The following is a 15787-nucleotide window of genomic DNA, read 5'->3' as shown; positions in this document are numbered from 1 at the left end:
TGTGGAAAAGGCCAGTGTTTCTTGTTGGAGGAGATGTGTCACCAGCACAACCCTCCCTTCACTCAGACCTGTCTATCTGAGGATTTCTTTTACCAGTGAAACAGGTGGGAGTCCATTTCACTATTTTGATATCCAAGTCAGATATCAATCCTTTTAACTTAGGGAAGAACCCGAACGTATATAAACCAAAAGGCGGAGATTGCTCTTTCCATCCTTTTCACTCACGTGACGCTCTGGAAAGTCACAGATTTCTTGGTGGCTTTGCTCGCGTGCTGATCCCTGTTCATGGAGCTATTACGAGTGCTAATGGGCAGAAGACGTTTTGAATGATGTCTAGCACCCACAGGAAAGAACAACGGACCCCCCAAATTTGAATTTTGTTCTTGCAAACTCTAAAAGCCAACGATCACTTGTGCCTTGCAGAATCTGGGGGCTCTATTCCCAGGTGCAAAGTGCATTTTCCGGGTTTCTCCAGAGCAAAGGCAGGGTGGACACCCTCATTAAACCTGTGCCTGATGATGAAGAGCAACTGTCCGGTCTCAGAGTTTATAAACAGGAGCCTTTGGGCGGTGTAGTCCAGTAGGATGCCCACTCTGGAGGGACGCTCCGTCACGTGGACATCGCTCACAATGCCACTGTAGAAAAATGTGTATCTGAAATGGAATGGAATGGGAATTGAAAACTTTGGAAATCTTGAAGGACCATGATAAAGAGAATCACTTGGAGATCACCGATTGTGCAGTTGTTCACCTCAATTCACAATGAGTTGCAATAACATTGTCCCAAATACTTTAACCAGATCCCTCCTAGATGATAAATGCATAGCTCTTCCCAACAGACGAGTATTTTTAATAATTTTGCTCCTTCTACATTAGGAGGCAGTCCCAGAATAACCAACATATGCCTCCCTTGTGATTTTTCTCAACATTTTAATTCTTTCCCAGCTGCCCACGTGTTTTAACTACTGCATTCATGGTGTGTCATTCTTTCGAATAAAACTCCTTTGAGGCTGCCATGTACTTTAAAAAGTACCGCGGGCTTGCCTTCCATAAAGTGTATCAATTTTACCATTTAAAAATTTTGTAAGTAACTTACATAAGGACCTTTATGAAGTTTAAGAAATATTTCATTATTTTTGCCCAACTTCATCTTTTGTACACTCCCACTGCCCCAAATCAACTTTCCTTTTCATCTTCTCACCCTTACAGCCAAGAGGGGGAGCCTTTGATTTCTTTCTTCAATTCAAACAAATTCAGTTCAACATGTAGTCATTGGGCATATCTGTGTGTCCTGTACTTTGCTAGACCTCTGCACCTCTGGGGGATATGCAGACCATAGCATACTGTCCTTGCCCCCAGGGACCCCACACTCTACTGAGCAGGAATGAAAATTGTTGGTGACTTAAACATGGGCTGGGGCTGAGTGAGACTCCAGTTTAGAGCACAGATTGGTAAAGCGTTTCCTTACACATTTAATGGACCTGGTTTAGTTGTGAAAGGAAAGGTTCAAGGCCAGGCTGGCAAGGAGAAATTGCTGAACAGAAGAAGTTAAATTGCTCTATGCAAAAAAATAACACAAGGTGGGAGTTTTCTCCTGGCAATCTTAGAAACAGAGGGTGGAGCCCTGAGAACAGAAGAAGAGAAGAAATGAGAGATGGAAGAGAAGAAAAGAGATGAGGGACAGATCTGTGGATATGATAGGTCTGAGGGTGGGAGTGACACTGGGAAGACTGGGGCCGGAGAAACTGGGTGACTCCGGTGTGGCTGAGAAGGACAAGGACCTTGAAGACCTGTGACATCTCTCTTAAAGGCCCAGAAGCTTGAGTGCAGGAATATTTAGGAAATGGCAAGTTAGCTATTTCCTCGCTGAACGAAGCTCACGTGAAAGGGCAGAGGTTCACGGGGATGGAAGGTAAGCGAGACTTCCACAATGATAAAGGACCTCTTCAGTGCCTTGCTAATGTGAAATATGGCAGAACATTATGAAGTTTTAGAACCTGTAAAGCACACAGAGGCTGCAGGTGGCAATGATGGACAACAGCACTGGGCTGTTGTCGGGCTGCCCAACTTCATCCTTGGAGAACAGATGGAGAACAGGCTGGGGCTCTTACAGAAGGGGCTTGGGGAGCAGATGGGCTCACATTCAGCCAAAGAAGAATGGTCAGAACCGGATGGGGAAAAAAGGGAGAAGGCGATCCAAGCCATCGGGGCAGCAGAAGCAGTGATGAGGTGGCAGAATAAACCTGTATGTCATGGAGAACATCACCATCTGATTGATGGGTTAGGAGGGGACATGTGAAGGACTTTAAGGATATTACCCGGATAGGTAAGTCAGAGGCCAGGCTCTAGACCTGCCCTGTCCAATATAGTGGCCACCAGGCACATGTGGCCACTTAAATTAAAATTAAGTAAAATTAAGTAAAATTCAAAATTCAGTTCGTCAATCCTATTAACCACATTTCAAGTTCTCAAGAGCCACATATGACACCATTTTTCTATTTTTGCAGAATGTGTGATTGCACAGCACTGGTCTAGAGGGTTCTGAATGCCCATATAAGCCATTTCCCTACCCTGCTTAGAAGGTCCCCGGTGCCCACAGGCCCAGCCCCGGTCAGTCCCTGAGCTAATCGCTACCATGGAGGTCAAGGAGGGAAAGACATTCCTTGAAGCCTTGGACCCACCAGTTCTACAGGGCCTGGAATTCGCCCTGTCTTGTTTCTGCCTCCATTTCCTACTGAGCACATCACTTCCTTCTCCAACCTGCACTCCGGCCTGAAACCAAGCCTATCTGCCGTGGCCTGACTCCCTCCCTATCCTTTGGACTGCTGGTCCCTGTTCAAACAAAGGTCATCCAGAAGCCTGATTCTTGACACCTGCATGACCCTGGAACTACCTTGGCGAGGTTTCCCACCTGGGTGGACCACCCTTGTGAATCTCACTGATGGCCCAGAATGAGCCCAGCCAGACTCCTCTCCACCCTGGTGGCCACTCCCCTCAGGCTTCCTCATACTCCAGCCTGGTCACATTCTTCCTGGCTTCCCCCTTCACTGTGGTCCCACCTGAGTGTCGAAACCACTGTAGATGTTTGTAGACTTTTGAGCAGAAAAGGAAGGGACGTGATGCAAACGATGTTTGAGAAATATTTGTCAGCTGTGACACATAGAATGGCTTGCAGTGGGTGGAGACTGGAAGAAGAACACAGGCATGTTGGCTGTGGATGAAACTAGTAAAGGAAACAAAGCCTTGAACTAGAGAAGTTAGGAACAGACACGATGAAATACCGTTGATTCTTTCTCCTTAGACTCTCTTCATTTCTCCTATCCAGTTGTGACATCTTAAAGCCTGATGTAAGTAGAATCAAGAGTAATACCGCTTGGGGCTTCCCTGGTGGCGCAGTGGTTGGGAGTCCGCCTGCCGATGCAGGGGACACGGGTCGTGCCCCGGTCCGGGAAGCTCCCACATGCCGCGGAGCAGCTGGGCCCGTGAGCCATGGCCGCTGAGCCTGCGCGTCCGGAGCCTGTGCTCCGCAACGGGAGAGGCCACAACAGTGAGAGGCCTGCATACCGCAAAAAAAAAAAGAGTAATACCGCTTGGTTTAAATCATGAAGCGAGAAAAATGGAGAAACACAGGAGGGTCTGCTATAGCAGGACTCTCAGTAACCTGAAGGCCAGGGTGCTCTAATTTGGAACATGAAATGAGGCATTTAAGACCTGACCTCTCTGTGCTGTGACCACACACAGCACAGTCCTCCCAAAATCTACAGAACCTACCCTGGGCCCACAAGAGCCAAAGACCAAAGTTGTTGAACCTGCTGAATGAAATGAACAGTTCTGTTTTCTAGAGTCTAGAACTCTGTATTGGACTCTCGTCTTTGGTTTGGGTTCTTAAGGGTTCAAGTGTCTAAGGAAATTTTCATGAAATCAATACCTAGTTCCAGCTCTAAGTCTACCGATTATAAACGCTGGGTTTGAATGACTTCAGCTCTAGGAGGAGGCTGAATATCAATTAATCATCATGGCTCTGCCTTGATGGAATGTGACTTTAAATAGCTCTTGGAGATGGTGTCCTTATGAACCATGTCAGAGAATCAAACTCTGTCAAGTAGGATGCAGGGAGAGATGTGCAGCCAGAAATATGCAAAATCCCAATCTGTGGGCCTTTTTCTGGGAACTTGCGAGCACTGCTTCCTTTTTAAGCATTACATTTGAATAATTCCTCACATTTGATTCTTCATGATTTCAAAGCTCTTCCTTGTACCTGACTTCATGTGATCCTCACAACCCCAAAATGTAGCGGACCAGGCATCACTGTCCCCTGACAAGACAGATGAGGCACATCAGATATGCTCATTAGATTGACCAACTTCTGGTTGAGTAGTCCATATGAGGCTAGTCGAGAATGGAGCCAGGACTAAAATCAGGTTCCTGGCTCCAGTCTCACGCTCTTTTATTAGACTATCTTGTGCACATATTCAGTTCATAACATGCTCGCCTTATCTAACGCAGGTTAACAGCTTTTTCACATCAAGCGATTAAACAATACTAATGAGACAGGCTGGGACCCGGGACCGTTTACTGCAGCACTTGCACCTGGACAAATGTCTTCTTGAGCAACAAAATACAAAGAAACTATAAAGGACTAAAAACAACTGCATGCATGTCCAGTTGGGGCAAAGTATGAACAACAAGATACAAAAAGGCCAAAACCCAACTGCCACTTCTGAGGTGCTGGGGGCAAAAGCAGGGTACTGCGCATGATCCGTGCCCGCAGCACCGCCAAGGGGGTGGGCGGACCACCTAAGCCACGCCTCCCGCCTGACCCAGCAATCCTCCCCTACCCTCAGCCCATATAACGGACCAGCTCACTCCCCGTCACGGAGCGAGCGTGGGTACCTATTACTTGTTCTCGCTCTCTCCTGCTGCGGCAGGAGTCCCAATAAAGCCTTGCCTGCATTCCTCGTCTGGCCTCTTATCAATTTCTATTGATTAAAGAGTCCAAGAACCCAGGTCGGTAACACTAATAATATAGACCAGAGGTTAGTCAGCTTTGTCTGTAAAGGGCCAGATAGTAAATATCTTAGGCTTTGGGGCCATTCAATCTCTATTACAACTAGTCAACTCTGCCACTGTAGCACAAAGGCAGCCATAGGCAATACGTAAACAAATGAGCTTGACTGTGTTCCAATAAAACTGCATTTACAAAAAAAGCAGCGGGTCATATTTGGCCTGTTGGGCTATAGTTTGCCAACCCTTAATATAGACCAACGGCGGTGGGGTAGGGGGGTGGTACTGGGGACCTACTTCTTCCTCAGTCCTGTTGACTCCTCTGTGGAGGGAGCCCTTTCGGCCTTACCCTTGTGGTCTCTCCCCACCCTGGGGTGAGCTTTGAAGGAAAAACTGGCCATGCATGTGTTTCCCTAACTCTTCCTGACGAGTTTCCTGAGGAGATGCACATGCTTCTCCAGGAACCTACCCTGCCCCACAGGATGGGAAGCTGCCCTGGCCAAGGCTCTGCGTGGGTACAAGTCTGTCTATTAATAGGGTTCGATATAAGAGACACTCTTGCTTTCACATATGAACCACGTTCTCTAAAACCGGCTTCCTCAGTAATCAGAGTAGTAGTTGAATCTCCAAATACTTGAGTCTTCTGTTTTCTTTCTCAGCTGACTCAGAACTTGGGCAGGGAAGTGAGAGGTTATTTATTAGGTCCCTCAGAGCCCTCTGCCTAGACATCAACGCATGACACTTTGATTAAGTGGGGAGGGGCAGGCTTACCTCTGCGGCTCAGAGCAGTGCATGTACCACGCGGTCTCTCCTTGTCCCAGGGCACCAGCCTGCACTGCCGAGCTGGAGCAGATGCCCAGTCGGTACGCTGGGCAGTCTGTGACAGTGGTTTCCCAGTAGTGCTGGCCACAGGCAGGGAGCTCCTCACCCAGCACTGATGGGATTCTGCAGGCAAAGTTGATCAGCCAGCCTTTATCTCATAAACACCAACATTCATAAATGTGTACACAGTTTAAGCTGGATTCTATCCTCGGAAACTGCTGGAGTTTGACTAAAGACATTCATTGTTCATTGTGCCCCCGACCATGACCCGATGGCCACAGAATTCCCCAAACCCTCAACACGCATTTAACATATTTCTACTGCCACACTCAACACACATGTATTACACATAGCATCTCTTGGAGGGACTGGGAACCAGGAAATTAGAATAATGGCAGGATAAAAAGAAATGGCACAATCTCTGCTTTCAAAGAGAATGAGGAAATATAAGGGAGGCAGGTGGAGAATTCCAAGAGAGCATGACTTGCAAAGTTTTCTTCCAAAACGTGCACATACACAAAAAGGAGTCTCTAAAACCTTCTCTCACAATGGGTTCCAGTGTCTGCTGACTTTCCTGGGCACAGAGACCGAAAACGGTGCTGCTCCTGAAGAGCAAGCTGTCTGGGGAGGCCAGAGCAGAGCGGAGTTCCACCTGGATGAACCAGGTGTAATGCTTGTGCTCCTCAGAGGCTTATGGTCAACAGTCTTTGGGACTCTGGCTTCTTTAGATGGTAGCAGGTACACCTGAGAGGTTGTCGAAAGGTCTCTTTTTGTCTCACCTCAGCTATTTTTGTAACAGACACGGTGAAGTGAACCAAAGCACTTTCCACTGCGGATGGGTGACCTTGTTTGCATGAATTGCTCAGTTTTGCTTTGAAATGGCTGAGACAGCAAGGAAGCATTTTTAATTTAAGCAGTATTAATATTCAGTCAGCACCCTCTCTCCCTCCCCTTTAACAGATGAGAAAGTGATTAATGCAAAGGAATGTACTTCATTTTCTCGTGTCTTTACCCAACAACCTCATTTCAGAGAGGGGGCTACTGATGGGCCCTTGCTCTCTGGAGCAAAGCCCAGCTGCCTGATATTTATGAGTTAATTTTCAGGTTAATAATAAATAAGTAAAATTCTATCAAATACATTAGTTATTATCTATGAACTCTTACCAACCTCCAATCTATTTCTTTTCTCTTTGATTTTTTTGAGAAATCCAAAAGAGACAGAAAAGCCCAATCTATTTCTTAAATCTTTTTTTCCCCTGAATTCGCTCATTTGTACATGCTTAGCATCTCCAGTGTTCTGGGCCCCAGGCTAGATTCTGGAGATTAAAGATGCGGAAGATGAGGCTGTTGCTTGAGGACTAGTCAAAATGGAGCATCTGACCAACGACTCCACAAGTGCTCAGACCTTTTTGCGGATAAGATCAAGGGTGCCAGGGCCCAGTAAAGGCTTGGTCATTTCCAGGAGCAGGTAACACCTGAGCTGAGCCACAGACAGATGAAGAGCAGACTGAGAGGAAAACAGCACAAGTCGCCGTTGGTGGGCTCAGGGCTATACTGTGAGAGCACCCTGGGCGCATCAGTGCCAACAGCAGTGTGTTTCGCATGCTTTTCACGTACTTTCTCCCATTTGACCATTTTGACCCTCAAAATAACCACGAGAGAGTGCAGGCAAATTGCAGAGCAATCTCCCCACCGTGCCCTCAGCTTTTGGATTTCTTTACTTTGCTGCTTCCTTTTGTGGGAGCTTCTGGGGGATGTGGTGGTGAGGGGCGGGGGAGGGCAAGATCCTGAAAGTCCTGCACGTGGCCAGAACCAGAAACTCAACAAAATGTCATTCTCTTCTATTCCTTTTCAAGTGGATAGATTCAAAATCTGGTTTGCTGTTGAAATAATAGAAGAATTAACCCAGGCTCTTTTTTCATTGAACCAGAGATAATGCCTTAGAACAGCCTATGTGTTAAACAAAACCATCTGTGCTTATATTTCCAATAAAAATATTGACACTTGCTCCAAGTTTGAATGATCTCTGTCACTTTCCCCCTAATAACGAACCATAACTGAACTGTATGTGTGTGTACCAATTTATGCTCAATGTCACACATACCAGGCATGTGCACTAAGCCAAGAATGTGCTCAGGTGAGGCCACACTGAGGTGACCCCCTCAGAAGACTCTCCTGCGGAGGCATCTAGTGCTTTCTTCTTCTACTTACTCTGTCAGCCGTCTCCTCTCAGCGAAGCTGATCTCTGTTCCATCTGAGGAAATCTGCAGAGCGGGATGAGCCGTTTCCCTCAGCAGGAGAAATCTCGTTCCTATTGTAGTTAGAAAATAGGATTATAACATTACTGCAATGTCAAGCGCTATCCCTGGGCCAAGCCCCGCATTTCAGATCGTAGTCTCCCTTGCTTCTAACATCAAAATCCTCTGCACAGTGTTTTCAGATCCACAGCAAAATTGCATCCGTGAAAAGGACTAGTGAACATCAGCGGCTGGTCACCTCACCCGGTGTGCTTCTCCTGTACTAGCGCTCACTCTATTATGCAAAGTATGCTCCCTGCACCAGCAGCACCTACCTACCTCACCTGGAAACTAGTTAGAAATGCAGAATCTCGGGCCTGCCCCAGACCTCCTGAACCACAATCGGTATTTTAACAAGCTCCTTGGGAGATTCACGTGCACATTAAAGTTTGAAGATGCAATGGTCTATCTAACCTCCAGGAGTGGTTCTAACAGTGGACAGTACAGGCACCATTTGGGACTGCAGGGAACACACTTCTGGACAGACAGCCCTCATGCCCTCTCTTTATAAACATCAGGCTGGCCCTCACCACATCACACCCAAGGTGCGTGCTCAAGTTTTTGCTGGTTAAGCAAATCACGTAACATGCCACCCTCAATCTTGCCATCTTTGGGTCTAGCGTAAGATGATAAAATGATCACTCTTCCACTCCTCATTTCTTTTCACAATAATTGAGAACAGCCAAGCATTTTTTTGTTGGCACCATCAAGGGTATTTTCCCCAAAATGCCCTTGAACAGTTTCATCACTTTTTTGAGTTGCTCACTCATTCATTCATTCAACAAACATTAATGGGCACAAACCATGTGCTAGGCATGGAAAATAAACAGAAGAATAAGACTAGAAGCTTGTTCATAGAGTTCACAGGGTAATAAAATAAGAATATCCTCATCCCACTCTTCCCCCAACACACATACGCTCAAAACATACCCACAAACTATAGCACATTGTGAACCAAACAAGAATCATCTGAGGAGACTTAAAACACTTGTCAGAGCCCATATCCAGGTAAATTAGACCAGGATCTCCAGGAGTGGGTTCCCCACATCAGTATTTTCTTTAGCACCTGGACTGATTGCTAATGGGTGGCCAAGGTTGAGAATGTCTTAAACCAGAAAAACAAAAGAAACACCTTGACCTTTGGCCAATCTTGGGTCCTCGTGCCAAAAACCTAGTCCTGCCAGCAGGTTGGGGGCATGAAGAAGTGGCCCTCTAGGATGTCTTCTCTGGGTGGTGAAAGGGAAGGAATGGGAATGCTTGGAAATAGTTCTCTGTGTGCAAAGGAGAAGGTACCTCTGGTGGAAATGAGGGCAGCTTCACTCTGTTCACTTGTCCCAAATGCACTGATGGCTTTCACGTAGAAAAAGTAATTGTCATTGGGTTGGAGGTTAACTTTCAGTTGGAGTCCTTTAATTCCAGAGAAAGATCTAAATATGAAGGGAAAATAATAATTTTAAACATAACCCTATATGCTAAACAACTCATCATATTTCAATCCTGTAGTGGATGAACATCTTTTATTAACAACAAATCACTTATTTTTCCCTTTTTATGACCACCGAGTTAGCAAGCCAGATTTTATAAAATGGCCATTGTCCACTAAATTTACTTTATCAAATCATTTCTACCTTGGTCAACTTTTGTCCAATATTGTGACTTCCAAAATGTTCTTTGGAATAGAGCCAACCAAACTTTTTTTTTTTAATTCAGAAAATAGACTAATTTTGTGGTTAATGAGTCCCCAAGGATATATTGTTTTCTTTATCAAATTTTGGCTGAGAGGGCACTTGTGGATTAAGATGATATTAAACCAATCTGTAATGCAAAAGACACCATCTCATTAACAGATCCTGAATAGTGGAAAACTTAAGGTGAGTGTTGATTTTGTACATGGTCATCATGCCAAAGCCAGCCAACTTATAGAAACTGAAGATCTCTAAAGAAGACAATATCCTTTAGAGCAAACTTCATCCTGGAGAGAAAAGAGAATTCTAACTGCCAAATAAAATCCCCAAAGCTGCTGTTCCTAAACCTCCCATTTACAGTAAAAGAAAAGTGCTGGTTGTGGTATCTAAATGGCAGCAGGCTTGGCAAGAACACTGTAACAGCCCAACCATTTAAGCACAAATGGACTTGTTGGATTTGAAGATGGAGCTCTGAACTTGCCAATGAGCTGGAATAATTTTTGTGCCTCTTTTCCATTCTCTTTTATCTGCTTGATATCACGTCCTAGAGCATTTATACAAATAAAGTATACAAGTGCTCTTTCTTTTAGCCTCCATTTGGAGAGGCTTTGGAGAGAGTTACAAGTTAGGCTCCTTGCTAATAAAAGAAGTCCTAATCTGAGTACTAAAGAATCAGAATCCTGTTCCTGTTAGATGTGCATTGGATACTAGTCATTGAAAACAATAGTACAATAGCCTTCAAGTTCATTCTCAGAGGGAAATGCGGGTTTTTTTAATCTGTTTGTTTGCTTTGTTTGTTTTTTATTTTCTTTGTGTTTGTTTTATTATTAATGAAGGTACCACGAAATCATCAGAATCAAAGAGTGGCCACTGTTCATTCTCAGACTGATTTTTGTTTTCAGGTTATTTCTCCTTCTGTTGACTTACTTCATTCTCAGTACCTACATTAGAGAATACCATGGAGAACCAAGAGAAGGAAAAAGTATCATTGACCCAGAAAACAGATGAACTTAGACTTTTTAGAAGCAGAAAATCTGTACAGAGTAACAATCCCTCCCCCATCAAAGCCCCATGTCTAAAAGCACAGGAAACTCACAATGTGCTCCTCAGCAGGAGGGGCCAGGGAGGGGAGAAGCCTGGGTCTATTTGTATATTTGCTATTTAGTGCCTCCATCTGGTAAAGGTCAGTACAAACTCCCCAAACCTTATTGGTTGTTATTTCAGAACCTACCACCTGAGCAGGTCCTCACAGAGTACTATCTTTAGATGCATGGAGAACGCATGGACTGAGCCACATGTCCACTGACAACTAATAATGCTTCAATTTTTTAACAAAAAAACCAGGTCCTATGACTGAGAATGCAATTCCCAACTAATACCTAGATTATTATTCTGGGGTAGATGTATTGCTGATCTTATTTGCATTGATGACTGAAGAGATGTTTTCAATGTACATTAATTATAACAAGCTTATTGTCTCAATAAGCACACTCAGATCTGAACTCAATTTCAGACTTCATCCACTCATCAAATAAATGTTTATTGATCACGTATCATGTGCCCAGGCCCTGTCCCTGCTTGAGGGGTAAGTGACAAGGAGAGGTGAGGCAATTACATCTCTAGAAACTGGATAGAACATATGGGTTTCATTTTGTGATAATGCAGTTGTTAAATGCCAAGGATGCTGCTTTTTGGGTAAGTTTTATGAAGTCTGTCAAGGAGGAAATTCCATATATATAGTCAATTGTATGCTATGTCTTAGTAGTCATTTAAAAAATAAAAGTTTACATGGTACAGAAGCCAATACATGGGATAAGATCTGCTTTCAGTGCGCGAACATGTCATGCAGACATGACAAATATGCCTAATGCCCTCGCTGACTCTATAAAAGCACCAGGCATGAAAATGAAAGTAATATGAAATATGGTAGGGCTTTATCGTTTATAAGTTGCTGTCTTATGCTCAAGCACCAAGAACAAAGCAAAAAAGCTCAGCTACGAACGGTTCATTTCCATGTCTATTTATTGTCTGACCTCACTTGAATGTCATAAAAGCCTCATGTCAGCTGTCCCTGCTCTTTAGCCAAATGAAAGCTTCAAAAGTTTTGGAATTTGAAATCTGAAGAGTGGCACTCTTCCATAGATTATATTTTTTATTTCAAAACCAAAAACTTGTCATAATTACAACTGAAACCACATGAGTTATAATAAGTTTTGCATAGTTTGGAGTAGAATTCAAATTCACAGAATATCCAAACTGAAGTAAGTGATTAGACAGCAAATGGAACCTCAGCAAGTTGTTGATGCTTAGGTAAGAAGAGATTTCAGCCTTATCAATAATGTGACTAACCTGACAATGTTAGAAGTCTAGAGCCAGTAATAAAATTCAAAAGGCAATAAGAAATTTGACTCAAAGGGTTTCACTTTGGGTCATAAGTGTGAGATCCTCCCTACAAGTGTCATAGTGCAATGGAAAGGGAAGGCTTTATATGTGGAGGTTCCAGGAATGTGAGGACAAGGAAGCATCTAGGAACCCTGACACAGCAAATTAGCTGATTGCTGGTAGGGCATAAGCATGCTGTAGGGTTTGATCACAGAGCTCTGCACCCAGCAGGTCTTCAAAGGACTTCCGGCTTGCTCATTGGTAGGACAAAGCACATTTGTTAAACTCCAATGCTGTAAGGCAGAGAGAAATGATTCAAAGGAGACTCATTGTCTCCTCAGAAGTCTGAAGGGCTGCCATGTAAATGAGAGTGGTCTCCTCTTCTGCTATTTCAGAAGGAAACGAGTGGAAGCCCCCAGGAGGCCGACGTTTGTCCAATATAACAAAGACCTCTCTAGCCTGAGCCTTTTCCTTCTTTAATTTTTGCAAGGAATGATGGGAAAGTTTGCCACAACTAACCATAGACAATGGGGCAAGAATTATTGATATTTCACATGGGAATTGAAAAGGATCTTTATGAAGAAAAAAAACATTAGGGATTTAATGCTTAATGGGAAAATACTAAAAGCATTCCCATTAAGTCAGAGAGACAGACATGAGGTTAAAAAAAATTGGGAGGTAGGAGGTAAAATTATTACCATTTGCAGATGATATGACTGCTATCTAGAAAACCTAAGAAAATCAGACAAAAAACTCAGAATTTAATGTAAGAGCTAGATGTGAAACTAATATAAGATATCAAAATCGTTCATATACAAATAACAACTAGATAGAAGATAAAGCAAAAGAAAGATCTTATTTAGAATAGTGGCAAACATAACAAAAGTATATAAGATTTATATGAAAAATATTTTTGAAAATGGTACTGAAGGAAAGCACACAAAAGACTTGACTAAAAGGAAAGGCATACCAGTTCTTGGGTACAAAAATGCAACATCACAAAAATTTCAATACTCCCTAAATTAATCTATCAATTTAACATGATCTCTAAAAATACCAAATTGTCAGGGGCAGGGGAGTAGAGGTGACTACACAGTCTGATTCTAAAGATCATATGAAAAATAAACTAGCAAATAGCAAAAAAAAAAAGTCATGAAGGGGCAACCTAACCTACATGAATTCTAAAATTATAAAGCTATAATAATAAAAATAGCATGGTACTAGGGCATAAATAGATCGGTCAATGGAATAGATTATAAAGGTGAGGAATAGACCCAAATACATAGGTTCTTTAGTATTTAATAGTGGAGGTATTTCAAATCAGAAGGGGGGTTTTCTTGCTGGCACAGCGGGATAGCCATAGTAGAAAAAATAAAGTTGGATTCCCTACTGTGTACTTCCTCCTGAAAGTAGATCTAAACTAACATTAATATTAACAAATACATATGGAGAGGAGCTTTAAGATGGCAGAAGAGTAAGACGCAGAGATCACCTTCCTCCCCACACATATATCAGAAATACATGTACATGTGGAGCAACTCCTACAGAACACCTACTGAACGCTGGCAGAAGACCTCAGACCTCCCAAAAGTCAAGAAACCCTCCCCACGTACCTGGGTAGGGCAAAAGAAAAAAGAAAAAACAGACAAAAGAATAGGGACGGGACCTGCACCAGTGGGAGGGAGCTGTGAAGGAGGAAAGGTTTCCACACACTAGGAAGCCCCTTCGCGGACGGGGACTGCAGGTGGCGGTGGGGGGCGGGGAGCTTCGGAGCCGCGGAGGAGAGTGCAGCCACAGGGGTGCGGAGGCCAAAGTGGAGAGATTCCCGCAGAGAGGATCCGTGCCAACCAGCCCGAGAGGCTTGTCTGCTCGGCAGGGGCTGGGAGCTGAGGCTCGGGCTTCGGAGGTTGGATGGCAGGGAGAGGACTGGGGTTGGCGGCGTGAACACAGCCTGCAGGGGGTTAGTGCACCACAGCTAGCCGGTAGGGAGTCCGGGGAAAAGTCTGGACCTGCCGAAGAGGCAAGAGACTTTTTCCTCCCTCTTTGTTTCCTGGTACGCGAGGAGAGGGGATTAAGAGCGCCGCTTAAAAGAGCTCCGGAGACAGGCGCAAGCCACAGCTAACAGCGTGGACCCCAGAGACGGGCATGAGATGCTAAGGCTGCTGCTGCCGCCGCCAAGAAGCCTGTGTGCAAGCACAGGTCACTATCTACACCTCACCTCCCGGGAGCCTGTGCAGCCCGCCACTGCCAGGGTCCCATGATCCAGGGACAACTTCCCCAGGAGAATGCACGGTGCACCTCAGGCTGGTGCAACGTCCCTCCAGCCTCTGCCGCCACAGGCTCGCCCCGCACTCAGTACCCCTCCCTGGCCCGGCCTGAGTGAGCCAGAGCCCCCTAATCAGCTTTACTTTAACCCTGTCTTGTCTGAGCGAAGAACAGACTCCCTCAAGCAACCTACACATAGAGGCGGATCCAGATCCAAAGCTGAGCCCCTGGGAGCTGGAGAACAAAGAAGAGAAAGGGAAATCTCTCCCAGCAGCCTCAGGAGCTGCGGATTGTATTTCCACAATCAACTTGATGTACCCTGCTTCTGTGGAATACATGAATAGACAACGAATCATCCCAAGTGGAGGAGGTGGACTTTGGGAGCAACGATATATATATATTTTTTCCCTTTTTCTCTCTCTTTTTTTTTTCCGGTACACGGGCCTCTCACCGCTGTGGCCCCTCCTGTTGCGGAGCACAGGCTCCAGACGCGCAGGCTCAGCAGCCATGGCTCACGGGCCCAGCCTCCCCGCGGCACGCGGGATCCTCCCAGACATGGGCACGAACCCGCATTCCCTGCATTGGCAGGCGGACCTCCAACCATTGCGCCACCAGGGAAGCCCCCTTATTCTCTTTCTGTGAGTGTGTATGTGTATGCTTCTGTGTGTGATTTTGTCTGTATAGCTTTGCTTTTACCATTTGTCCTAGGGTTCTGTCTGTCCGTTTTTCTTTTGTTGTTTAATTTTAGTATAGTTTTTAGCACTTCTTACTATTGGTGGATTTGTTTTTTGGTTTGGTTGCTCTTTTCTTTCCTTCTTTTTTCGCTTTTCATTACTTAAAAATAACTATTTTTTACTTTAATAACTGTATTTTATTTTATCTTCTTCTTTCTTTCTTTCTTTCTTTTCTCCCTTTTATTCTGAGCTGTGTGCATGACAGGCTCTTGGTGCTCCAGACAGGAGTCAGGGCTGTGCCTCTGAGGTGGGAGAGCCAAGTTCAGGACACTGGTCCACAAGAGACCTCCCAGCTCCACGTAATATCAAAGGGTGAAAATCTCCCAGAGATCTCCATCTCAACGCCAAGACCCAGCTCCACTCAATGACCAGCAAGCTACAGTGCTGGACACACTAAGCCAAATAACTAGCAAGACAGGAACACAACCCCATCCATTAGCAGAGAGGCTGCCTAAAATCATAATAAGGCCACAGACACCCCAAAACACACCACCAGACATGGACCTGCCCAGCAGAAAGACAAGATCCAGCCTCATCCACCAGAACACAGGCACTAGTCCCCTCCACCAGGAAGCCTACACACCCAATTAACCAACCTT

General features: G+C 44.8%; 1 protein-coding gene across 1 annotated transcript in view; it reads right to left on the bottom strand.

Moving 5' to 3' along the window:
* Window positions 1–255: 255 nt before the first annotated feature.
* The window catches only part of CMYA5 (cardiomyopathy associated 5), a 101929-nt gene continuing 86397 nt past the window's right edge, over window positions 256–15787 (bottom strand). Inside the window, exons 10-13 of the mRNA XM_065874304.1 lie at window positions 9416–9549; window positions 8037–8136; window positions 5775–5948; window positions 256–653 (exon numbers count right to left, since the gene is read on the bottom strand). Coding sequence (XP_065730376.1) covers window positions 407–653; window positions 5775–5948; window positions 8037–8136; window positions 9416–9549 — 655 coding nt within the window. The 3' untranslated portion in view covers window positions 256–406. The remainder of the gene's footprint in view (window positions 654–5774; window positions 5949–8036; window positions 8137–9415; window positions 9550–15787) is intronic.

The sequence above is a fragment of the Phocoena phocoena genome, chromosome 3 (genome assembly GCF_963924675.1).
Source record: "Phocoena phocoena chromosome 3, mPhoPho1.1, whole genome shotgun sequence".
Classification (NCBI taxonomy): domain Eukaryota; kingdom Metazoa; phylum Chordata; class Mammalia; order Artiodactyla; family Phocoenidae; genus Phocoena; species Phocoena phocoena.
The sequence above is the reverse complement of the archived record's forward strand: the minus strand, read 5'-3'. Positions and strand labels throughout refer to the sequence as shown.